Source organism: Tenebrio molitor, chromosome X (genome assembly GCF_963966145.1).
Source record: "Tenebrio molitor chromosome X, icTenMoli1.1, whole genome shotgun sequence".
NCBI classification, from domain to species: Eukaryota; Metazoa; Arthropoda; class Insecta; order Coleoptera; family Tenebrionidae; genus Tenebrio; species Tenebrio molitor.
This window is the reverse complement of record NC_091055.1, coordinates 11,653,243-11,678,980: the sequence shown is the minus strand read 5'-3', so window position 1 is coordinate 11,678,980 and position 25,738 is coordinate 11,653,243. Positions and strand designations below refer to the sequence as shown.

At 32.5% G+C, this 25,738-nt stretch overlaps 1 protein-coding gene and 1 long non-coding RNA gene across 5 annotated transcripts; one reads left to right on the top strand and one right to left on the bottom strand.

The window, feature by feature from the left end:
- Window positions 1-11: 11 nt before the first annotated feature.
- LOC138139634 (uncharacterized) lies at window positions 12-740 on the bottom strand. The gene is made up of 2 exons (XR_011162337.1): window positions 340-740; window positions 12-284 (listed from the first exon to the last, which is right to left on the bottom strand). It is a non-coding gene; the product is annotated as an uncharacterized lncRNA (long non-coding RNA).
- Window positions 741-19,794: 19,054 nt separating this feature from the next.
- On the top strand, window positions 19,795-25,685 carry CkIIalpha (casein kinase II subunit alpha). 4 transcript variants are annotated; one of them, XM_069060265.1, is made up of 8 exons: window positions 19,990-20,286; window positions 20,344-20,465; window positions 20,559-20,830; window positions 21,344-21,594; window positions 21,710-22,069; window positions 22,125-22,273; window positions 23,078-23,182; window positions 24,131-25,685. In XM_069060265.1, the coding sequence occupies exons 2-7, from the start codon at window positions 20,420-20,422 to the stop codon at window positions 23,173-23,175; spliced, it is 1,176 nt and encodes a 391-aa protein (XP_068916366.1). In that variant the 5' UTR covers window positions 19,990-20,286; window positions 20,344-20,419; the 3' UTR covers window positions 23,176-23,182; window positions 24,131-25,685. The 4 variants fall into 4 exon arrangements, with proteins under 4 accessions (XP_068916368.1, XP_068916366.1, XP_068916365.1 ...); XM_069060264.1 differs by lacking the exon at window positions 24,131-25,685 and having other exon boundaries at window positions 23,078-23,992; XM_069060267.1 differs by lacking the exons at window positions 19,990-20,286; window positions 20,344-20,465; window positions 24,131-25,685 and adding an exon at window positions 19,795-19,943 and having other exon boundaries at window positions 23,078-23,992.
- The last annotated feature ends 53 nt before the right edge of the window (window positions 25,686-25,738 follow it).

Here is a 25,738-nt window from a genome sequence, read left to right as displayed (position 1 = left end):
AAACAGAGAAATTATAAATAAAACTTTATTACGACTTTACAACATATCTTACAAAAGACTTACATTAATGACTAAAAAACCCTATTTGTTTTCGACGTTCGAACGCGCTTCTAACCGAACAGCTTCTTTTTCAGCCCAAAAAATTTAAATTTTTTGAAATGAAATAATTCTTGATCCTGGGCTGGATGGAAGTCGTCCTGGCCATAACCATGATTGACAGTGGGGTCAGAATCGTCGAAAGGCGCACACGTGCAAATTGACACCAAAACGAGAACGAGAAAAACCTGCAATTGAAATCTCATTTAATAAGGAAATTCGATATTTACCGGTTTTTATTACTGCAAGATGTAACTTCATTTTTTTTTGTATTTGTACTGATACCAGTTGATCAAATTAAGGTGGCAATGATTTTGAGAGACAACGCATGTGGCGTTTATATACTTTAAATAAAAATGCCCCACCATTCGGCGGTGGGAATCGCGTGTTGCAAAATCGAAAAAATATTTTTCCATTCATCATTGACTAGAAGTAATTATAGTGAGAAAAGCAGTGGTATGCTTGATAAATTAATAAATTATGTTCATGATTTAGAGTTTAGACGAATTGCGCAAGACGAGTATTGTCGTCGGAAGGGTAAAAAAATGTGATGCTGTGTGTGTTTTACAAATAGTGAGATTCGTTCTTAAATATTGACATTACTAGTGCAGTATAAAAGGCTAAATCAAAAACATGTAATTAAAAGTCAGTCATTATTTAATTCAATTGAAAATATATTTTTTTTAAAGTACATTTTATTTCGTCTAATAATATTTTTTTAACTTTTAGTGATAGGTACTGTTTTGGTCAAAAATTATGTGATTATCACTTATGTATAAATCATTATGTTTCAATTTATTATTATTAATTAATATGTCATTTTTCGTTAATATACGTATATAAAAGGAAAATAATTTTGTGAATTATTTCTTGTACCTACATCCTTTTCAGTTTTATAGTATTTACTAAATATGTAATTTTTTTTACAAATAATTTCGTTGACGATGACATAATCTCTTTTCTGTTTTCTGTAATATATTGTTGAGTCAGCTTTAACAGAACGATTTTTAGAGAATTACCTATATGAGTTTATTATATTCATAGATTTCGCAAGTTTTACCAAAAGTCAAGTACACCATAACATCTTAAGCAATTTTAGTATTGGTCGAAATTGCATAATCCTGAATCTACTAAATCAAGGCTAATTCCAGCACAATTTAATTTAGATCACATTGTCAAAGTTGATTTTAAAGCGAATCGCTTGAATTATTATTATTATTTTCCAAACTACTAAACATTTATCAACCCCAAAAAATTATTTTAAGTTCAGATTCTGTCACGGTTTATTATTAATTCAAATGCAACATTTATATGCATAATATTTTATTGGAATCAGAAAATTATTTTTATATACCTATAATATAGGTATACATCTATTTATAATTTACCAGCGGAGAATTTCGTCATACAGTGTATAATTCAACTTTTGAATCGTGATATTATAATATCATTGTATTTCTTGCAATACATATAACAACAAATCATAAACGTTATTGACAATATTTTTTTTTATCATCACTATCACTTAGGTACATTTAGATTTAGATTCAGAAGGTTTGAACATCAATTAAGTGAATTGGAAATTTCTTATTACAACTTAAAACAGGTTTTTTTCTTTGAAGGTAAGTTCAAACCAAAAATAAAAATTAATTTAGTGGAAAAATGATTTGCCTAATATTTAATACAAATCTGTGTTTATATTTTAGCCGTTTAATGTGTTCTCGTAAACTGAATTTGATAGAGAATTTTAAATAAATAACGACAAATTAGTTTTGTTTAATATATTGTACTTTTAAAAAAATAAAAGAAATTTTGTTAGTCACTGTATACTATTCTTCGTGTAATAAGAATATGTAACACTCATAAACCTTATTGTAAAATGTAGGTATGCATGCATGCATACATTTATGGGGTCATTTAACCTTATTGGACGAGAAATAGTACAAATACATTAAAAAAAATAATTTTGAGGGATTGTTTGGGTTCGGGGGTAGTTTTGTAATTTCAAATAAACTAAATAAGTATCGTATTTTTTAACTGATTACATGTTACATATCAATACAATGAGACAGCTTTTTACTTTGGTTATTTCTGTAAATGACCATGCAGATTTGTGAGTTGTGAAACAATAAGACAAGTTTGTGAATGTGTATATGCAGTGGAATACGAGTCAGGTTCAAGTGCAGATTTTGAACCGCTTCGAAATTAGCCAACGAAATTTCATCGATGTCATGGCCTACTCTTTACACTCACTAATAAATGTTAACTATACCAACCACAAACTTCACGCTAATTAATTTATTTGGTAACGCATCAATTTTCTTTATTGTTCTTGTCGCTTTACTTATTTTTACGACACCGTAATGAAGTTTTTACTATTTAAATAGGTATATTGATGATCTTTTATCTTGTCTGGGTTTCATCATATAAACAATATTGAATTCTGCCCTTGGACAAATTCATATTGCACAATGTGAAAGCTTTAAGATGTCATGTATCTGGCTGCAGCCTTTTTAAATTAGTGACGATATTTGTCTTATAATTCACAAAAATTTAAAATTTTAGTCCTAGCCAATTGTGAATAATACTGAATGTTACCGAAATATAAGATATAAGATAAGATAGTTGTTATTTAATTCAGTATCGATGATGGAAAATTACGAGCTTAGATATAGTCCGGACAAAATAAATGCGAATCCTGACTTTATTAAGTCAAATTATTTAACAACATGATAACGATAATAAATATTTATAGTAGGTCGTTCTCGAAAAGGGACAGGTATATAAATACAGGGAGTTTTTAAAATTCTACCTGCAACTTTGATGATGGATAACCATCTGTTTCCCATCATAAATCTTTATAATAATAAAGATTTATGATGGGAAACAGAAAACAATAGTTTTCTTTACATTTTTATTTGAATATGTTAAATAATTTGACTTAATAAAGTCAGGATTCACATTTATTTTGTCCGGACTATATACAGGATGGACCATCGTATAGCATATTTTCAATAAAACCCTTTTTTAATTGTAAAAAAAATGACATTTAGAAGGCATAATCTTATATTTCCGATGTACGAAATGGCCGAATCATTTTTTATAGAATAAAATAAATGTGAAATTTGACTTTGATAGCGTTTTATTATCAAAGTAATAAGCAATCCGGATTTTTTTCTTACAATCTCACTTTCAGGACAGTATAGATTTTGATTATACAAAAGTTGGCATTTAAATTAGGATAATAACTGAATAAATCGACATTTAACATCCATGAACAAAGTAGTAGCATTTTTATAGTATGTATACCTAGTGGAACCAGAAATATAGTGATTTTATGGACTCTGGTCGATAATTTCTTTTACAATTTTGGGGTCACCTTTATTGCCAACTTGAAGAGAGTTATAAATCTTCTATGACAGATGTTTTTGAGCCGTCTGAAAATGGACCATGGGAGACAAAGGTAGGTAGAGCCCAGTCGCGCGATGAGTGCCAGAAGTTTATTGCCCTGCCATAACTGACCCTCTCAAGTTAATGTACTCCATCCCTCATAAAATCACTATATTTCTGGTTTCACTATAGTAGTACATATTTTAAAATGACGGAAATCATGAAACGGTGGTAAAGTTAGATTTACAAGGGTCTCCGATAAGTCGTCGGCACCTTACAAACCCAGGACCATATCGCCAGTTATGATTTACAATTGGTTATTTGCGGTAACCGACCATTGTCAATCAAGAATTATGACCCATCGAGGGTCGTCGTAATAAATTACTCACATTTTGGTACCAAACATTATTAAGTGTGTTAATTTAAAATCAATGACTCCTTTATAATTTTTAATATCAGAAATGAGTTCTCTGTGGTATTTTCAATCCAGACAGTCGATAAAAAAATTAAGTAAATTTATTTTTTTCATTTTTTAGCGTTCGGACGCCATTTGAAATAATAAAAAAATCATGTTGTAGTTTAAGCACAGATTACTCATATAAGCAGATAGTGCACTTGACCAGCAATGCATTGATTGTAGCGGTCCAAGATTCATGAAGATTCTTGGCGCGGTAGCTTTCGTTTGGTTCGCGCGAATTTAAAACGTGAACCGATCGACGCGGAATTCTAAAATTGTAAATAAAGCAAATAAAACCAATATATGAGTTCTAATCAATTGTATTGATGTTATGTCCATAAAAATTATACAGAAAATAAAACCAGAATAAAATATTAACGTAATATATTTTTCAGAAAGAAAAAAAAAAAGGAATACAATTCAAACAAATCAATTATTCTAAATAAAACAGTCAAAATGGAAACGGGCTAACCCATACAGACTTAATTGTGGCATGAAATAAGTTTAAATTTTGTTGTAGTGAATTTAAACTACAGTTTTATTTATACCAATTCATAATTGTAAGTTATTATTAGGCTTTGGTTCTAAAGATATTACGTTATAGTCAATTATAACTATTATATTAAGTATATACATATTTCTATATTTTCTGGGTTAGGCCGTTTTATATAAATGCTTCACAAAGTCACAAATGCGATACATTCAATAACTTTCTGTTTTTAAGTGTTGGGCAATATGTTGCGGTTATAATATTTTAATGCATAATAAATTCTCATGTGGAGATACAGTTTTAGAGAATAATCTAGGGAAAATTCTTCTTTATCGTATTTATTTACAAAACCAACCAAACAGGTTTTTAAATTCGTGCGAACACTGCGAACCAAAAGAGAGACTTGCGCACTGAAACTGGAAACAATTCGAGGTCCGAGTGCACCGTAGTGTGCACTATCTGTTTGATTATTGACCGCAAAATTCAAATTTCTAGGATGATTAGAAATATGGTTTATTAAGAATATGCTATTCGATGGTCCATCCTGTAACTATAATAAGCTTGAAATTGTCAACGTGTTGGTATTTTTTCATAAATCAGTAGCACTGCTACATAACAACGTACATTGTAAATCTGTATAATATGTATGTACCTATATCATTTAAAATATCTGTTCAAAAACGTACAATTTTTTATGTTAGTTTAAAAATGTAGTTGAATATGAATAGGTAGATAGATTATAAAATATTGTACCATCGTAGTAGGCGTTGGTGGCTTAGTTGAATGTGCTGAAAGCTTCATAACATGAGTGAGACTAGTATCGCCGATAGGTGGCGCTCCTGGCGGTAATGGAAATCTGTCTACTAGTTTGTCTAACGTTGCGAGGCTGGCGGCATATTCAAAATTTGTGTAGGTTTCAACGCCAACTACGATGGTACAATATTTTATAATGACCCTGTATATATCGTTTGTTAAGGCACCCGCACCTCATGTTTGACTGTATTTTGCAATATAAGTATATAATATGCAGGATGGATGACAAAATTTGTCCAGAGCTCTAAAACTTTAATTAGAAGTAGGATTTAGAAGGTTACTTACGAGGTTTTGGAAACGATCGTCAACTGTTTATTTTTAAGTGTACGTCTCCTTAGCTTAGACGTACACATAGAAAAACCATTTTTTCTTTCATGTGAAAGAGTTTAGTATTCTGAGTTCAGTGATAATACGTCACTTGAAACTAACGAAAATTAAAAGAAAAAAATTGACGAACTTACGTTAATAATTTCAAAACTACATTTGGCACCTCGCTTTAATTTAATAAATCTTAAACTTGTCAAAGCAGCTTTTGTCTAATCTTCTTACAGAGCTCTGTCAGTGCTGTCAAAATGTTCAACAAGGAGGAAGATACATTTCAGGTTTGTTTTGAAGATCAAAAAAATTCTTATGATTACAAAGAAAGGAACCCCGACCAATCAAAAAAGAATTCAATCTAATAGAATAAAATTTACGTTACAAGATCTAAATTTGTGCGATTTTTTTAAATGCGTTAAGAAAGATTTTGATTGATAATAGTAAGTAATGTTATTAATTTTTTTATTTAAATAAATTGTTTTGCTTATTTTATATTATAATTCTACCATGTATGAATCAGTTAGACTAGTTAGAGAAATACCAAAAGGTGAACAAAATATTCAATTTAATTTTCCAGGTAAATTACGTAAATGACTGACCATGTAATTGATATAAAAATGATAATTATCCAAATGGTTTCTTATACACTCACCGGCACAAAAAACGACTCATTATGATTTCTTTAATAAATGATCTTGAAATTATATTTGTGCTTATTTTTCTTTATTATAGTTAAATTGGGATATTTTCAATGATCGGGAGTGCTATGGTCACCATGGCAACCGAATTGTTTTGTTTAAATAAATTATTAGAAAATTTGCGTCACTTCCACGTTGTGTTTTTGTCAGTTGATTTACGTGTTAAAAGATTTAATGTGACAATACGAGATACTAATTCAAAATGCTATTCAAATTTTGACAATTTTTCATAACATATTTTTTTTTTCTAAAAAATTACTTTTTTTTTTCATTAAAGTTTCATTTGCTGTGTTTACTGTTTTGTTTGTTGGATATTTTTTTGGCAAAGAATAACTTAAATAACACTTATCAATACAACATGGTATCAAATTTTTTTTCTAAAACAATGAATTACTTAATTATATTAACAAAATTCAAAGTGAGTCGTTTTTTGTGCCAGTCAGTGTATTTATATTTTTATAATATTTTTGCAAAAATTAGAACGACGTATAATACAAAACTGAACTCTTTCAGATTTGAAAATAAAATACGTAAAATACTGCTGCTAAAATCTAGTGAACCCTAAAGTATAACTAATATACATATACCGGGTGTAGAATTGGTTTACGAGACATAGGATTTTACATGTAAAAATAAGGAGATCCAATTATTGGCTCCCCTAATAATTTTATGGCAAAATGGTTAAAATGAAAGTTAGAGACAATTAAAAGTACTGTCTAATTCCAGTCTTTGTTTTTTTCTAACATCTTGTGGTACTGAAAGAAAGGCAAAAAAAGAGTTAACACAAAAATACTAAAAAGTAGCACTAGCCATGAAATTTGACTTTTAAAATTATTTGTCAGGTGGTGTCACTATTGTTAAATTTTCTTCTGATTTTCCTTTCAAATGAATTCGTACAGTATGAATGAAAAGGTATCTTTCATCAAATGGTATTATGGAGAATCTTCTTTAAAAAACATCCAAGCAACATTTGCCGCAAGTTTCCCGGACCGACCAATTCCAGCCATAGAAACAATTCGAAGAATCGTAGAGAAATTTGAACATGAAGGTACTGTTAACCCTGTATGTAAGTGCAGAAGGCCTCAGATGAATACGAATAGAGCTACTGAAAATGCTGCTAATGTTCTGCTAGCTGTCGAAGAAAATAAAAATGTATCTTTGCGACAAATTGGCCGTAATTTTGAAATTCATCATACCACAGCACAAAATTTTTTAAAGAATCAGAGGCCACAATTTCATTCGTTCAAATATGCTAGACATCAAGAAATTTTTGAAGAAGATAAAGAAAAAAGAATGGAGTTTTGTGAAGTAATGATGGAAAATGCAAATAATGATAGAACATTCATGTCGCGAATTTTATTCAGTGATGAATGCACATTTTCAGTACATGGCGAACCTAATAAGCAAAACTATCGGTACTGGAGTACCGAAAATCAACATTTGGTTTTGCAGACACACAGTCAGTATCGAAATAGTGTAAATGTGTGGGCCGGGATCTTAGGTCATCGTATAATTGGACCCTTTTTCATACCACATCGATTGTCTGGCGCGGATTATTTAAACTTGCTGTAAGAATTTGTAGGACCAGCTCTTCATGAAATTAGAGAAAATCATGAAACATGGTTTCAACATGATGGTTGTCCAGCCCATTATATGCGAGAGGTTAGAAACTTTCTGGATAACGCGTTTCCTAACCGGTGGATAGGACGAGGTGGTGAAATTCATTGGCCACCACGATCGCCCGATTTGGCACCAAACGACTTCTTTTTGTGGGGACATGTACACGATCATTTGTATGTGGGTGGGAAAACTTATAACAGTGTTGACGATTTAAAGGCAACTATAACTGAAGAATGCCAAAGAATAAGTTGTTATCAGTTGGCTGGAGTTAGAAGAAACTTTTACGCTCGATTGGGTTACTGTTCGGCTGTTGCTGGCGATTTATTTGAACACTTAATTTAAATTTTGTTACTTCTCAAATTTAAGCATTAAAATAGAATACATTTTTTATTTCTTATCATTTATTTCAGTACCGCAAGATGTTAGAAAAAAACAAAGAGTTGAATTAGACAGTACTTTTAATTCTCTCTAACTTTCATTTTAACTATTTTGCCATAAAATTATTAGGGGAGCCAATAATTGAAACTCTTTATTTTTACACGTAAAATCCTATGTCTCGTTAACCAATTCTACACCCGGTATAACTAATTTGTTTAAGATATCGATTGTCGGGACTCGCGATGCGATCTGTAATAAAAGCTCCGGGACTCAGGAAGATTATGTCATAAATTCTATATTGTAAAATGTTAGGTACAATTTTTCATAAACATTGTCTTCTGAACCATTCTTTCGATGACTTTTACTTTTTAATTTTACAATTTATAATTAAAGTTTTAATTGATTATTCCTTCCTCCTTCCCACCGGTGATTTAAAAAGTAGGTATACTCACTGATAGGGTTTATTATGACCACATTTAAAACGGCGTTAGATAAAGCCTTCTTAACATTTTTTAAATTTTGCTCCGTACCGATTCTAGTACTTCGTAATTGGTACATAGTTTCTGGGAAAAAATCACTTGCTTGTAAATCCCTATATTTTAAATGACATGAACATGTTTTTAATGCATTATTGTTTATTTAAAACATAATAATTGTATCAAAACTACATAAACTAGTAAAACAAAACACATAAATTCTTAAAGTGTAAACATAAAATAAAGAAGTACATCGATACATAAAGGTTTTAAAAAATTTCTTGCACAAATTGCTAGGAATAAAACATACAAAAATGTTTTGAATACATGTGTAATTTTTATGAGTGTCAAAAATGTAGTACATATTCCTTTTTTTACATAATTTTCAAACATACATTTCCTCTCAACGGCTGAATGGTCCCTAGGAATGTCTTCAGTTTCCTACAAGTTTGTCTTTAACAAACGGATTGTTCTTGACTTAAACCATTTATCAGGCAATAAATATACAAAATGCATCTGCAATTTATACATCTGATACAGTTTTTTATAAAATGACGTTTACCGACGGGCTTATTTGCTAATTAATCCCTTAACTTAAAAAATATGAGATAAATAAGTACATAGGTATATATTTTCACTAAAGGGCTTGACACAATCTTATGCCTTGAAAACATAAGAAACAAATAAAACGTTGTCAGTTTATACAAAATTTTATTAACTAAATTAAAAAGATAAATAACACCTGATCATAAACAATACATACCTAATCATTTTACAAAATTAACGTGAGACATGAGCTTTTGTACGCTTAAGAGAAAGTTTCAATAAAATCACAAAACTATTAACATATTAACAAAAAAATATTCTTTTTTCCTTTCGCATGGACTGGAGAACCCCTGGAAAGAAAGAAGGGTTATATGTTCAACAATCTATTACGCGAAATAAACGGTACCTACTAGATTAATTTAAGATAAGTATTGTTACTTGCTTTCATTCGTATTAATAATTATTAAAAACCTATTTCTTAATTTTTACGAGTACATATTTAATTAAGTAATCCAGAACTTACTTACGTAGGTACCTATATGTAAATTGCATGTTTATGATGACGGATCTTTAAAAGCCGCTGAATTAATTATAGTTGTCCAAAATTTGAGTGAATGACTTTTACACGGGTCGTGACTTCTAATTAGATTATACTAATTACCATTGACGGGTTTTATCTGCATACAATACAAATGTATTTGAACATTTCAGTCAAGGATGAAGTACAGTAGGGTCAAATTAACAAATTTTCGTTGTATGTTTTCCTAAGCTTTGTAATTATTTTATTACTGCGTATTTTTTTAAATGTATAAATTAATTTAAAGACATTAAATGTATGCATCTGCGTTTAATATACCTAGTAAATATGTAAATAAACTATTTTTTTCCATCAGTCATTCACTTTATAGACCTGTGTAGGAATTACTGAAGTAGGTACATATTTAATGAAGTATACAATTTATAATTTCTATATTAATTATAATAACTAGCTGTGCATGCATCGTCGATGGGATTTTCTATTATTTTTTGTTCTAAAATAAGTATGATTAAGATGACCGACATTTCGTTTCGTGATATAATTAAATGATTGCAGTAGTAACTTTAAATGCATAAGTATAGGTGTAAATTTTTTGTAGTAACCGTATAATGTAAAAGACAGAATATTACGATTACCGGTTTCATATTTTTTAAATGTAGAATAACAAACAGTCTGTGTTGTTTTTTTCTATTAATTTTATAATGTTAAGTTTTGAATGTATATGCCACCAGCAATACAGTTGCACTTGACACAGATTTAAAACTATTTGTATTAGTGGTTGAGTAGATACTTGTTTATTTAACTAATACCTCCTTTGCAAGACCTTATTAGTTATTACAAAACTATCGTTTTATTTAGCAGCACCAACACCTCTTTATTTAATAAGAAAAAATATGTACTTAGCTAATACAAAACACTTGTCTAATAGCCGTGCTCCTGACCATGACCATGTTCTTATTTACCTTGTTTATGCAAATCAGTTTGTGTTTCACAACATTTTTTACATAGCTTTAATGATTTTGTGATCTGCGAAACGAGATAAATTATGAATTTCTACATGTAATTTGATTACAGCAGCCGCCATCTGTTGTGCAAGATCTTCATTGATAAACGATAGCAAACAACAATCGACACTTCAATGCCAACTTCGACGCCAAATTTTAAAAAACGCGCTTTATGTATTGTTATTACAATTTTAATTGACGTAACTATAATCGTGTCAAAAATAAATTACTCCCTAGGATTTAGGGATATTCGTTACTAGGTTGTCATAAATTTGGTTAGGTTGGAGGCTATGTGGTTTCTGGCGACAAACAAAAGATATCGTAACCATATCAAAAATATAAGGCAGCGGTTGCAAATGGCAAATTTCTCGCTAAGCGATAGATGTTTTTTCGTTTCACAATCAATTTTGGTTTCTGGCGGTATATTTAGTTGGACTTAATCTCTTAATTCATAGGAACCAACCTGAGGCATTCAAAATTACCTTTGAAAATTCTAGTTACACACAGCATGAAAAACCTTATTTCCCTAAAAGTTCGAATTCTAGGGAGTAATTTATTTTTGATAGACAGGGTTATTCACCGTAGAGTTCCCGTGAAAATTTAATATTATGCAACACAACATACTAAAAGCTCAGATTGCTAGGTACCATGTTTAACGTTTTACAAATAAGGAATGAAAGTACATATGTAGTTCCATTTAAAAGTCAAAAAAATAATTATTTATTAAAATTTAACATAAAATAACATTTTTAATTTACAATGCGAAAATTTCCGATAATAATGCGGAATCTGGAAAAGTGCCCCGAATGCTTGCAGCGTTTCCACGTTGAATGGCAAGGGAAATCCTCTCAAAAAGGAATTTCTTAGATTTTGAATCCCCTGATTCCGCGATAAGTCGGTCTCCGATGACATTAATGAAATCTATTGTTTCTTTGCACCAAGGGCCTAAGGTTTCAAAGGCTAAACCTTTAAATATGTAGTTTGACGAAATAATTGAACGATATTTGTTATGTTTGCGTTTGCAAGCCATTTCAGCGGCAAAACCTGAGACTTCAAAATGACATTTTGTTCTCTATGTAAGATTATACGAAGAAATATTGGATGAAATCAACGTTAGACAAAAACGTTAAAAATAGGCCTATAGACTAAACATGTGCAGGTTGAACAGCATTTTTACGGCACTCACCAAAAGTGAGAATCATGTCTGTTTTTTCATCGTTTGAATACATAATAAAATCGTGTAAAATGTACGAATTTTTTTATTGTGTCAGACTATAAAATGATTCTTCTTATAACTTTACATAGAGAACTAAAACGTTAAACATGGTATCTAGCAATCTGAGCTTTTGGTATTTTGTGTTGCATAACATTAAATGGAACTCTACGCTCAATAACCCTGTACATAACTTCTACATATGTCGGTATACAGGGTGAGCCGGAGGAACGGTCGAAACTCCATGAGTATATTCACACGTGAAAATAATGTAAAATAAACCCATATGTTCTTATTCGATTTTCATTTGTTTTCAAGTTATAGCGTACTTAAAAAATTTATCTAGCGCTTGTTTACACAATGAAAACATTGTGTAAACAGAGTATGCCATGTTTGAGGCTAAAAAGCATTTGGCTGGTTGAAAAATGAAGTGTAACAAAGTACAAATGAACACTCGGGAAGCACTAATTCGACGTATTAGAAATACTGCACCCAAAAAAAGCATCAAGCAATTAGTAGAGCAACAAGGGCCCTTCGTAGGCAAAGCAAGTGTTTTGAGGTCAACGGTGGTATTTTTTAACATTTAATAAAAGAATTACGCTATAAGTTGAAAACAAATGAAAATCGGATAAGAACGTATCAGTTTATTCTACATTATTTTCACGTGTGAATACACTCATGAAGTTTCGGCCGTTCTTCTCGACTCACCCCTGTATATGTACACTCACCTGCACAAAAAACGACTCATTATGATTTCTTTAATAAATGATCTTGAAATTATATTTGTGCTTATTTTTCTTTATTATAGTTAAATTGGGATATTTTCAATGATCGGGAGTGCTATGATCACCATGCCAACCGAATTGTTTTGTTTAAATAAATAATTAGAAAATTTGCGTTTTTCCACGATGTGTTTTTGTCGGTTGATTTACGTGTTAAAAGATTTAATGTGACAATACGAGATACTAATTTAAAATGCTGTTCAAATTTTGACAATTTTTCATAGCATACAATTTTTTCTGGAAAATTACTTTTATTTTTTTTTTATTAAAATTTTATTTGCTGTGTTTAATGTTTTGCTTATCGGATATTCTTTGACAAAGAATAACATAAATAACACTTATCAATACAACATGATATCAAAAATTTTTTTTAAGACAGTGAATTAGTTAATTATACATATTAATAAAATTCAAAATGAGTCGTTTTTTGTGCCGGTCAGTGTAGTTTGTTGTTTTTTTTTTAAATTGATTAACATCGGTTTTAATAATTTTTTGATTAATTGTTTTTTCGCCTAATCAACATCGGTTATAATTAAGGTGACGAATTACAGAACATGCCGAATTAACGAGTGACGAATTATCGAGTTTCTACTGTATGTTAATAAAAGCTGGTCCATTTGATTTTAGTATATTGATGTATAGTGTTCCCATTTCTAATTTGGTTTTACTACCAGCCCTGTTGTCAGGGAGTTAAATACCCCGACAATAGGCAACTACCGCCATAAATTCTAGGACTGTAAAAGAAGTTCTGTTGTCTGACCAGGTTACAATATCTTCACTATTGCCAAAACCACAACCCCAGCCCCTAATAATTACAATTGCACTGCCATAAAACCAAATTATGAATGGGAAAACTTTTTTTTTATACCTGTCGAGCTGGATCCAGCACCCTTGCCCGCAAGCTATCAACACTACGGCGCCAGCAGCCGCGATCTGCGGAGGACCCAGCTGGTCCACTCCGGGAAAACTCCATCCGGCCCCGGCCTTCCTCGTCGTCGTCCTGTCACGAAAATCGAAAAACGCAAGAGCTAATCCGATAACCAGGACACAAAAGTTGTCCGGCCCGTTTCCTGACGAGGTCACGTTATCTTCGGGACGAACAACCCGTGGTAAAAAAAATTGAAAAGGAAACGAATTTACCACTTTCCTGGGCGTGCGGGGGGTTGAGGAGGCGTTCTTCGTTTGAGTGGGGACGGCGTCCCAGTGATCGGGGAAAGGAGCCAATCCGCCATCCCGGCGTCGGTCACTCCGGACCTTTCCCGTGAGGTGTCCCTTAATCCGCCGCAGCGCTTGGCGTCGATCATCCCCGAAAACTCGACCCTACGTGGGACCCCATCACGCCTTTACATCTTCACACTGGAACTCCCCGTCCACCACTCACTCTTCTTCTCTTCTCGTTCTCGTCTCGTCGGCCGTACACTCAAAAAAAATTTTCTCGGGACCTTCCGCAAGATGGTGCTGGCGGATTTTTTTTTAAAAGTACCTACAATCGGCGTCGACGAATAATCGGATTAATACTTGCAATTTATGCAACTATTTATACATCCAACTGCAACCTGCAAGACAATCTGAGTTTCAGCAGCATCCCATAAAATTCTTAAATACATTATTTATTTAAGAAGTTCGTGCAGCATCCTAAAAACGACCAACGCTTGTTAGTGCATTGCCTGTAGTCTTGTTTTGTTTTGCAGAACGGTAAAGAAGTTTTGGTACGTGTAAAAACAATGATAAAAATAATAGATTTATTTTAGATAAGATGAATTTAAAGAAAATGACTGACCAGTTCTGCCAATTTCAACTCGAACGCCGACGACGTAGATTTAAAAACATGACAACATTTATACGTGTTAATGTTCAACTGGGTGAAAACAATCGATTATTTTTAGCATATGTAATAGTCAACCAAGGGATACCTGTTACTATTATCGCAACTGATCCAAATTATTTACAAGGGCGAGATGTTATTATTTACGAAGACATGAAGATATAATTAATTATAATAGAAGTAATTAATTTAATAGAAGGAAGACTGCACCCTTTGATTATTTAATACTGAGGATGATAACCGACGTTTCGTTCTCGCGCTAAGACATTTCTTGAACTGTAGGTAAGAAAACATCTATCTAAAAATAATAGAACTTTTTTTTGTAGTAATCCAGAACAGATGATGAACAACTTAATCAGGAACAACTACAAAATCAGGTCAGGTCAGGTCAGGTCAGGTCAGGAACAAAATAGCGACTCTGGAAGGGACTCGACGTTTTCAACAAATTCTAATAAAAATATATAAGTATATAATATGTATATACAGGGTGAAATTGAAATGCATCACAATATGTAAACCATAGTATGTTTAATAAGTGAATAAACCGAAAATGCGGTTAAACATTTAAATTCATAAAGTTTAATTTAACTTAATTCCATCCCGGACGAGACGCTTCTGGAAGCTTTAATAAACTGAACCATGAATAGCCGCAAAAATGCCTTAAAAACAGAGTCACAAAAACTTACTATGAATGAAATAGCCAAAAAACACTTTAAATACCACAAAAACGTATATGAAAACTAAGAGTGAAAACCAAGTGAAAGGAAAAGTCAAAGCAAAAATCATAACTAAACAGTAACGTACTTATGTACAATTAGAAGAATTGTTCAAAATATCGGCCGTGATTTTTAAAACACGTCTGTGCTCTTCGATGTAGATTGTCCCAAACCCTTGCAAAACTTGCTGTATCGTCCCGGATTTGTGTTGCTGAATATGGGTGTTGTGGCTATTAAAAACTTCGTTACCTGTAAAACCCGCTTCATCGTTAAACAACACAATTCGCAAAAAATCAGGTTGATCAACGCATTTTTGAAGCACCCACTCACAAAACTCTTGTCGGCGAATGTAATCGTTTGGTTGCAATGTTTGCAGCCGCTGAACATGATAGGGGTGCAACCCTTGCTCTTTAAGAGTGCGACATACCACAAAGTGAGAAACCTGAAATTGACTAGCTAACTGCCGGGTACTTGATGAGTTTTCTTCCACAGTCTTCAGAGTTCAGAACTTGGGGTACGCTCTTGGCCTCTGTCCACACTTCTCGGTCGAAAAGTACCATTTTCTCGTAGACGCTGTACAACAGCCAGAAATGTTTACGAATGCGGAACACGACGCGCCGGAAACTTTTCGCGATACAAAACTTGTGCCCTTAAGGCAACACCATCTGCATTTCTGTAACAAAGTCTACTATATCGGTCATTTCACTATTGATATAATTTTCCATGATAATGATTAATGAATGACACACTGAGACGTAAAATTCCAAGCCAACAATACCCGAAGGTATACTCCGTACGGTGATAGATTGCACGTTTTTAAATTCTAGTTCCAAAACATAAAGCAGTGAAAAATACTAAACTCTCCATCTCAATTGTTTCACGTCATATAGAAAACCGTTGTATCCCTGCAGATTAATTCCCGCCAAACCAGTTTCGGTGTCTACCACTGAAAGCAACTAATCTGCACGCGGTACAAGTACCCGCGATAACAAAACTTTTTGAACCTTTTTTGCGTTGCCTTCGATAACTTTTTAATTTTATCATAATAAAATTAAAAAGTTATCGAAGGCAACGCAAAATAAAGTTATGAGAGCATACTCTCATAACTTTATTTTGCCGTACGGGCTTTAAAGGATTCTTATATACACAATTTTGTCCAAAGAAAACTTACAATTCCAAAAGAATTTAAATTAAACTAACATTTTTTCTTTCTATTCCCCTCTCCTCTCCTTCTCTGTCCTTTCCCTCTTCTTCCATACCTGTTTCATCCATCCTATCTCTCTTCCGTCTTTGCTCAGTACTTCTCCCAGTTCCTTTCCCTCCCTCTCTCTCATTTCGCCGCATCCGCTCCACATGTGCTCGATCGTCTCTCTCTCCTCACGGCACATCCTGCACATTCTTTCTTCCATCCAATACCTGTTCTCTCTTTCCTCGTTCCCACATCTGAATCTCGCCATCATTTTTCTTTCTTTCGCGCTCTCTTTCCCCAGGTACACCGGAACATCCTCTGTCACGCACTTCTCATACTCCCTGTTGTATAGTATTTTTACCCCTAATAGAAATATTGACTGAAACCATAAATCACACCAACAAAGAAACAGTTTACAATCCACTTACAGGTATTTTAAGAAACCGTCATTTTTGCCCGTTGGGTGTCACCAAATATTTGGCTGAGGTTATTTAACACCCCACCATAAATTACCGAATGGGGTGCTTTAAGATCTGTTTCTTTTTGGTGTGATTTATGATTTTAGTCAATATCTCGATTCGGCGTAAAAATACTATACCTCGATTCTCTGATTCTCTCCCCTCTCTCTTGCTTGTCCGTATCTCCGTCCCTCTCGCTCAGCACCGCACACATCCATCTTTATTCTGCTCTCACTCTTTCCACTTCCTCTTCCTCATCTTATTATGCTTCCTAACGTGCTATCAGGGGCGTACTTAACTTTTGTACATAGCATTTCTGCCCTCATGCGGAGGTATATGCCAACACTGAATGCACGTTTCACAATTGGTCTGAAAATCATAGGGTTTTAATTTTGTGATGTATGTAGGTTACGCTCGCGGCTACCCAAAAGTGCACGATAGCTGGTGGACTTCTCAATTTTTCCCTAGATTTAAAACGGGACCTCTCCAGTGAGGTTTATGCTGAATGCATTTTTTTATGACAAATGTATGCTTTGTTTAAAAAAGTGAAGATTCTAAAATTAGTCGTGTAAAGGTATAATACCAATGTAATACATATTATTAATCTGAAAAAAAATCGTGCACATTTGGGTGGCCGCCAGTGTACATATTTCGATTTTATCCTGTATATGTAGGTAGGTCCCTACCCCTTTTCTGGGACACTTTAGTCAACTGTGTGTTTTCCATTTAGTTAGTTATTTTTTTATACAAACAGACCGAAATGCCTTGAAATTCAGGGCAGCTTCATGAGCCGAAAGCGAATTTTACCTTTTTCAAAAATACCTTAGAAAAGGCCGAAATATCTTGACATTTTGACATTTTAAACAGAGCAGAGTTTTAAGTGTTGTGAGTCAAGTTTTACCGCTCGAGCGAAAACACCCACTTCTAATCGATTTAAAATTCTCAAAAAATTCAGGAATGATTGTGTATCGCTGTAGAACAGTCTGTAAAAATTTCAAATTTTTTAATGAAACAGATAAATATTTCGTTTTAATTCAATAACCGCTACATTAATTTACATAATTTTTCACTGAGAGGAGAGTCCTTGCAAACATTTAGGAAAAATTTAGTGTCATTGAAATAATGAAAACATAACTAGTTTTTGAAATAAATGGAATTTGAAATTAAAGTGCAAAATTTAACTATGATTTATTATTAAATTGGGCGGCCACTTCCACAAAAGTGGTTGTTATGGTACTCTTTCCTTTAGGGACTTAAGAATTACTACAAAAGTTGTCAACATATGTTTATATATCAACAACGAGGTATTTATTTATGACACTGTAGTTGTAAATCTTGATCATTTTTCGCTGTTAATGTTAAAACTAGAATAATTCAAAAACTAATAATTTTCTTTTGATGCTAATTTCATAGATGAGTTCTTTGAATTAACTGTGAATTATGAGCGTGTACTGAACAGGTCCATATAGTAGTAATTTATTTTGGCCCGGTTGTATAAAGATTAGTTAACATCGTATCAACTAACAACACGTCAAGTCGGAAATCCGCCCATTTGATGGGCTGATTCAAATCCAATATTAAATATCCCCCAATCAGATCGCTTGACATTATGTTAACTTTAACAACGAACTTGACATCGCTTTATACAACCGGGCTTTAGTGTTTTTCCCTTTACAATTTATTGCTCTCGCATAGTATACCTACCGTTTCTATAAAAAAGTCAGCTAACCCCATCGCTACCATGGTATAATAATTCTAGAATCTAGAACATAGACATCCACTATTATCCTCTAGAATCTAGACATTGGTTATGGAAGGAGTAAAATTTGTATTTGTGTAATTGTGTAGCCAAAATCCGCCATGTTTCTTAAGTAGAAATAAAGGTTCCCTTTCAGAAGGTGAAAATGTTGAAGACGATGTGACGCCTGACGCTCAAAAGCACAATATAAAAGAATCTCTTTTAAGCGGAAATTGTTTTTCATTGTTTTCCAAATTATCTGAAAAAGTTAATTATCAGGGCAGATTATTATTGACAGAGGAATTCGTGGGTGAATTCAGAGAAGAAATTGATGACGCCTTAGAACATTTGGCAGGATTTATCTGTCATCAAATTAATCTAAAAGCAGACAAAAATGCCAGCAGCAGTTTTTCTTGGACAAACCAGTTGTGTGAGGGTGGGTTAACAAAACCATTGGGGGAACTTATGCTGCATATGCAGGAACTGGAAACAATATTTAATGACACAAATGGTGATTCATTGGCAATCACAAACCCATTTATATTTTTTTTTTATAGAAAATGTACCTATTAAGCAAAAACGATCCCTTGTCTTGATGAAATTAAACAGTTATTTTTCAGATCAAGAATGTATATATGTTATATTTTTAATATTTTCCATTATTTATTATGTCTTTTATCCCCTTTTATTATATTTATTATATTTACTATCATTTATTTTATGTCTTTTATATATGTAGTTTCTACCTTCTTTTATTTTAACTAAATACTATCCCTCGTATAATTATGGACGGATACTTTCATGATGACGTCACTGCGCGAACTAGACGAATTTTGTCGGCCTGAGTATCACACCTGTAGAATTATTATCGCTGCTACTTAAAATCTTCGTACATTACCTTTCATAGAAATTGGAGACGCAAATTTTTTTAGTTTAATTTCATTATGCAAAAATAATTGTGTTTAAATTCAGCGCGCAAAATTTAAATTCTCTTTTCAAACGACGTCAATCCGCTTTCGGAGCGCCATCTGCACGCGCCGTCACGTACCAACAAGACTTGCTCGCGGGGTAAAGTGGAAATTTGTTGTGATAGTTCAGTGACGTCTGAAGGTGTTTTTTTTCGGCCAGTGTTTGTGGGATTTTTGGGCGGAAAGGGCTGAATTTGAGGAAGGTTGTTTTTTTTGTCGGCAGTATTTCGGTAGGTTTAGTTGGTTGGAGGGTGTTTGAGGGTTGTTAGTTGTGGGAGGAGGTTCGTGGTTGTGGGAGTTTTGTATTTGCACGCCACTGGTTCTGGCAATGTCGTTTTAGAGGGGTATCCAATATACTGAAATAAGTGGCTCTCTGCTAGCTACCAATCTAGTCTACCGTGGCGGGATGGAAGTTCCTTCCATCTTGGTTCTGACTCCTTGCTAAGAAGCCGGGTAGTGTTGAGGAAAAAATACATATACAAGATTTTAGATAAATTATAAAAGGTTATCGAAGTTGCTATGTGTCGTTTTATCGGATATTTCTGTATATAAATTGTCTACGGAATGAACTAGGTATGGAGTATTTAAGTGTAGCCTTTATCCAGTCTTTCTAAAGTCTAGTATGTACAGGGGAATGGCGTGTGCCTACCTATACAAGGCTATTGACTACTTGACTTACAAAATTTGGAGATTCTGATATGTAGTTATGCTGATTAAATGTTCTAGATTAGCAAAACTGTGCTTTAAACAAGGTAACTTGAGCCAGTATTCATGTTAGCACTCAATAGTCTCTACCCACAGCCCCACGTTGCTTGCATTTCTAACGTAATTTTTTTCATTTCCAGTAACCGTTCAAGGAACTCGAGCTTATGTTCGTTATTTTGTGAGCAGCCTTGTGCATAATAAAATAATGGCAGTACCTAGTCGTGCCCGAGTTTATGCTGAAGTTAATTCGCACAAACCACGTGAATATTGGGATTATGAAAGCTACGTTGTTGATTGGGGCCAACAGGATGATTACCAGTTGGTCAGAAAGTTAGGGAGAGGAAAATATAGTGAAGTTTTCGAAGCTGTTAATGTAACAAACAATGAAAAATGTGTAGTCAAAATATTAAAGGTTAGTTTATTTTTCTACTACACTATCGCTTACATCTAACACACATGCATCCCTTAACATCGACTGTATGATACTATACTGCTAGAACATTCAGGCAAGCTAACAATCAATTTTTTTTTTAATCATAAATCTGCAAGAATTTAATTTATACTCCAAAATCGACCTTGATTCGTTTTAACACCCACTTTTTTTGTCAGAACAAACGATAAATATTTTTCAAATCGCAAAAGTGCGATGAGTGGTGTAAAACGTGAAAATTTGTAACCTAAAAAATTCAATACAAGTCGTGATGCAATTGAATGACGTCACAGACAGGTCGGTGACGTCATCAGTTACGGAAGTCATCGTATTTTTGCGTAGAATGTGTAAAAAAAAAACCGGCGGTAAATTAAGTGAAAAAAGAGCTACTAATAAGTAGACGTCGTTTGTTGTTTTTGTTGTATCATCGTGTCGTCCACACTATTTTCCGAGATTACTGGATAACTTATCTTATGATGAAATGTTTCGTTTCAGCCAGTGAAAAAGAAGAAAATAAAAAGAGAAATTAAGATATTAGAGAATTTACGTGGAGGTACAAATATAATTACTCTCGAGGCTGTTGTTAAAGATCCCGTTTCAAGAACACCAGCACTTATTTTTGAACACGTCAATAATACAGATTTCAAGCAGCTTTACCAAACGCTTACAGATTTCGATATTCGTTATTATTTATATGAGTTGCTCAAAGCTTTGGATTATTGTCACAGCATGGGTATTATGCATAGGTAATTGAAATTTTATAATTGAAGTTGGGTCCTTGACCTAATTTATTTGTGTATAATATGTTAAGTTTTGTTTATTTTTTTAATATATTGTATTGACATAGGTTTGTTTGTGCAGGGATGTAAAACCACATAATGTCATGATTGATCATGAAAATAGAAAGTTAAGGCTAATTGATTGGGGTCTAGCAGAATTTTATCATCCAGGACAAGAATACAATGTAAGAGTCGCTTCTAGGTACTTTAAAGGACCTGAACTGCTTGTAGACTATCAGATGTATGATTATTCATTAGATATGTGGTCATTGGGATGTATGTTAGCTTCAATGATCTTTAGAAAAGAGCCTTTCTTTCATGGCCATGATAATTACGACCAATTAGTCCGTATTGCCAAAGTTTTAGGAACTGAAGAGCTTTTCGAATACCTTGATAAGTATCATATAGAATTAGATCCACGATTTAATGACATTTTAGGAAGGTGCGTATTTTTTCTTAATCTAATTAACACTATTAATTTTGTTTCGTCCGTTTAGACATTCCCGTAAGAGGTGGGAGCGATTTGTGCATAACGAAAATCAACATTTAGTATCCGCAGAAGCGTTAGATTTTTTGGATAAACTATTGCGTTATGATCATCTCGAGCGTCTCACTGCACGTGATGCCATGGATCACTCCTATTTCTGTAAGTATGCTTTTCAATTAATTTTTTTCATGTCGAACAAATTTCAAGTTGCCCTTTAAATTTTCAAAAGTGAAAAAATACTGTCAGCATAGTTTAAAAAACGACGAATTTTTGTCTCTGCACGTTTGACAATTATAGATTGGCGTGTTGAAATATTTAAGTGGTATTAATTCGTAACTGCAATTCAATTGAAGCGCACGAGGCTGTTAGTAAATAATTTTATTACTATTCGTCAATTTAAGAGCAATTTTGCCGTATTGTGGAAGTTAAAAATATTATATTGGTTATATTGATTGATCATTATGTTCGGTAAAAACGGGCGTTCGCGAAATATTTAGTTTTATATCTTTTTTTGTACAGGAGCTATCAGATTAACGAGACCTTTTTATCTAAAATGTCTATTATTACAAGCAGTTATGCGAATGATCGTATGTGGGTCAAGTTGTGTGCATTAATTTTAGTATATGTTCGCTAAAAATGAAGCTACTTTTTTTGTGTCAACTGAAAATTAATTCTTAACCCTCAAACGAAGTGGTACACACGTTCGGCACTTTGATTTTTCATTTTAAACGACGATTTTAGTAAGGTAGACGGATTTATTGATTCAATAGTGTTGCGTCAAGATCGTTTTCAGAATCACTAAGTATATAGTAAGGCATTTACACGTATGATTATTATGTAATTAAAAAAAGCTTCGAAACGATAGCTAGTTTGGAAGGTTGCCAATGCCATTGTACGTGGGCTAATTATAGCGCACACTCGTATTTTTCAAATCAGGGGCGTAACGATGAAATTTTGTTTTAGATCCCGTTGTTAAGGAGCAGTGCCGCATGATGTCAACAGTATCTTCATCCCCTACTCCACTTACAGGCAATCTGTCTGTTGTAGGAGTAGGTGAGTAGCTACCAGGTAAAGCACTTTCTCATTTCACCACATGTCACAATTGCCATACCCTATTGTAATTAGTCACTTTACATTTTAATTCATATTTCAAAGCTGTATTGTGTATCTCCATTTTCTGATGATAAGTTTTCTCAATTTTTATGTATCAATAATTAACCCTTTTGTACCATATTGTTAAAAAAAGTCGCTGTATTCCGTGTAAGTTATTCAATTTGTTCACATAGAATTAGTAGCCGAAAATTATATATATATTTTTAAATTATACTACTAATTCTCTGTTATATACAAATACATTATGGATTATTTCATTTAGTTGTAAAAATTGTTTTTTAAGTGTATAATTTGGAATGATAACTACCTGTTATTGTACAAAATATTTGACTTATTACCGATTAAAAATTGCTGTTGTGTATCGTTTTTGAACTTGACCAGTCAACAGCTTATTAATATGAGACTGTTTTAAGCTCTCTCTGAGGCTAGATACTTTTAAGGCGTACCCTATGATGCATCACCTATATCAAAGTCTTTGTGGGTGAAATATGTGTATGTAACCTTTTTTTACATAGAACTAGAAAAAAGTGTTCAACTTATTTTTATAATGTTGCGTTCTAGAGAGCGTTATAATTCATTTAACTTGAAAAAATGAGAAAATCTAAAATGTTGATGATTCAGTCCTCTTGGAGATGTTTAAAACAAATGTCACATTGTAACGAAATAGTTTCTTATACGCTGATTATTTAACTGAAAATTTTATTGTCGATTTTTGATTTTTTTTCATTGTAATTGTTTTGCAATAAACTGTATAAATAATCTCGACTTAAATTTATTAATAACAAATTCCTTTACACCTTTTGAGCTGTTGAGTGAGGCAAAGATCAGTCTAATAGTCGTTATAAATTTGTCTTCATTGTTATTTTAAGTAATTGTCAAATTTGATGGACGTTAACGTTGCAGATGAACCGGCGTCACCAGTTGGATCACCGTCGGATATTCCTGGTTCTCCTAAGCTCATTTCAATGCGTTCATCTGCTTTCTTTACTAATCTTGACTCTTCTACAACTCCTACACCTACATGAATTCAGAATTCCCATTTCGAAAACACCCAAGAATTTTACGTTTTAGTTAATCGTTTAATATCGCAAGGTAAAATTATTTTAATTTAGAAAGTGGTTTGATTTAGAGTGCAGTGATTTATTTGTAATTGTAATAATGAATTTCGCGGTTGTAAATTTTTTTTCTGGTGTAACATTTTATATTCGTTCAATTTTTGTATCATTAATTTACTAATAATTCTACAATACACTACACTCTTCTTCGGACTTATCCTATAATGAAAGGTATATGTTGAATACCATATGATTTAAATCATCCAACAAGTGTGCATATTGTAAATTTTTATAGTATGTTACTGATTAATCTGTGATTATAGTAGCAATTTTATTTTATGTATAATATATAATTGCATAAATAGTGTAATGTAATTTTAAATTGATTTACAGTAACAATTCCTTATGTCCAAATAACGTTTTTCACGCGGTTTAATAGCCCCAGTTAAGTATTATTAATTCATCAAGAACAAAAAACGTGTTTAATTTTGACCCAGTGGTTAACAGAAATATCTGGTTATATTGTTACTAGTTGTTAAAGTTTCTAATTTGTTATTGTAGAAGTTGGGATTTTGATTTTTTCTTACAAAATTACAATTTGCACGATCAGGCGGCATTTTTGTTGGCTAATTAACCATCTTTTTTCATTTCACGTCGCATTCGGTTTCAAACAAATACAAATTCTAAATATCTGTTCATCTAATTATAAGCGCTTATCTAAATATAAGAGTTACTCAACTAGTTTGATAAGCTCATTTTTTAAAAAAAATTGTTGTCATTGCCAGTAACACATTTCATGTTTTCAGTTAAAATGTCTTTGTAGTTCACACGATAAATTTCAGTTATTAAAGTAAATTTATTTTGTTCGAGCATATTTGAATTTTTTTTTCTAGTAACTAATTTGGACTTCTGAAGTGTATGATATCACCACTTTTCATATTGCTAATAGTAGTTAACTATTAATAGAAATATCAAAATTTGAAGTACCATTACAAATGTGTATATTGTAAAGTTTTATAACATATGTTACTGATTAATCTGTGATTATAGTAGCAATTTAAATTATTTATAAATTTTTTTACACGAATGAATTATTATGTTCATTTCATAATATTTCTATTAAATTTACGGAACTAACCGTTCAACCACCTTCCTAATGTATAGCATTGTAAATTTTTGGTGAAGCGGTAAAAATCTAACCTGAAGAAAATTAAAAAAAAAATTCTTAATTTCACTAATATTGAATATCATTCCGAGATTTCTAGTGCTACCTGTGACTTTATCGTGCTATAAATTAGGCACTTTGATTGTCTACTATTTCTTATTCCTTCAACAACCGAACATTTCTGTTTGTAAATATTTTGTAATGTAATATATTAGTGGATTACATATGTGTACATTGAGTATTGTTTTATTTTAAAACCTGTAAATTTAAATATCACAAATGAATCATTAA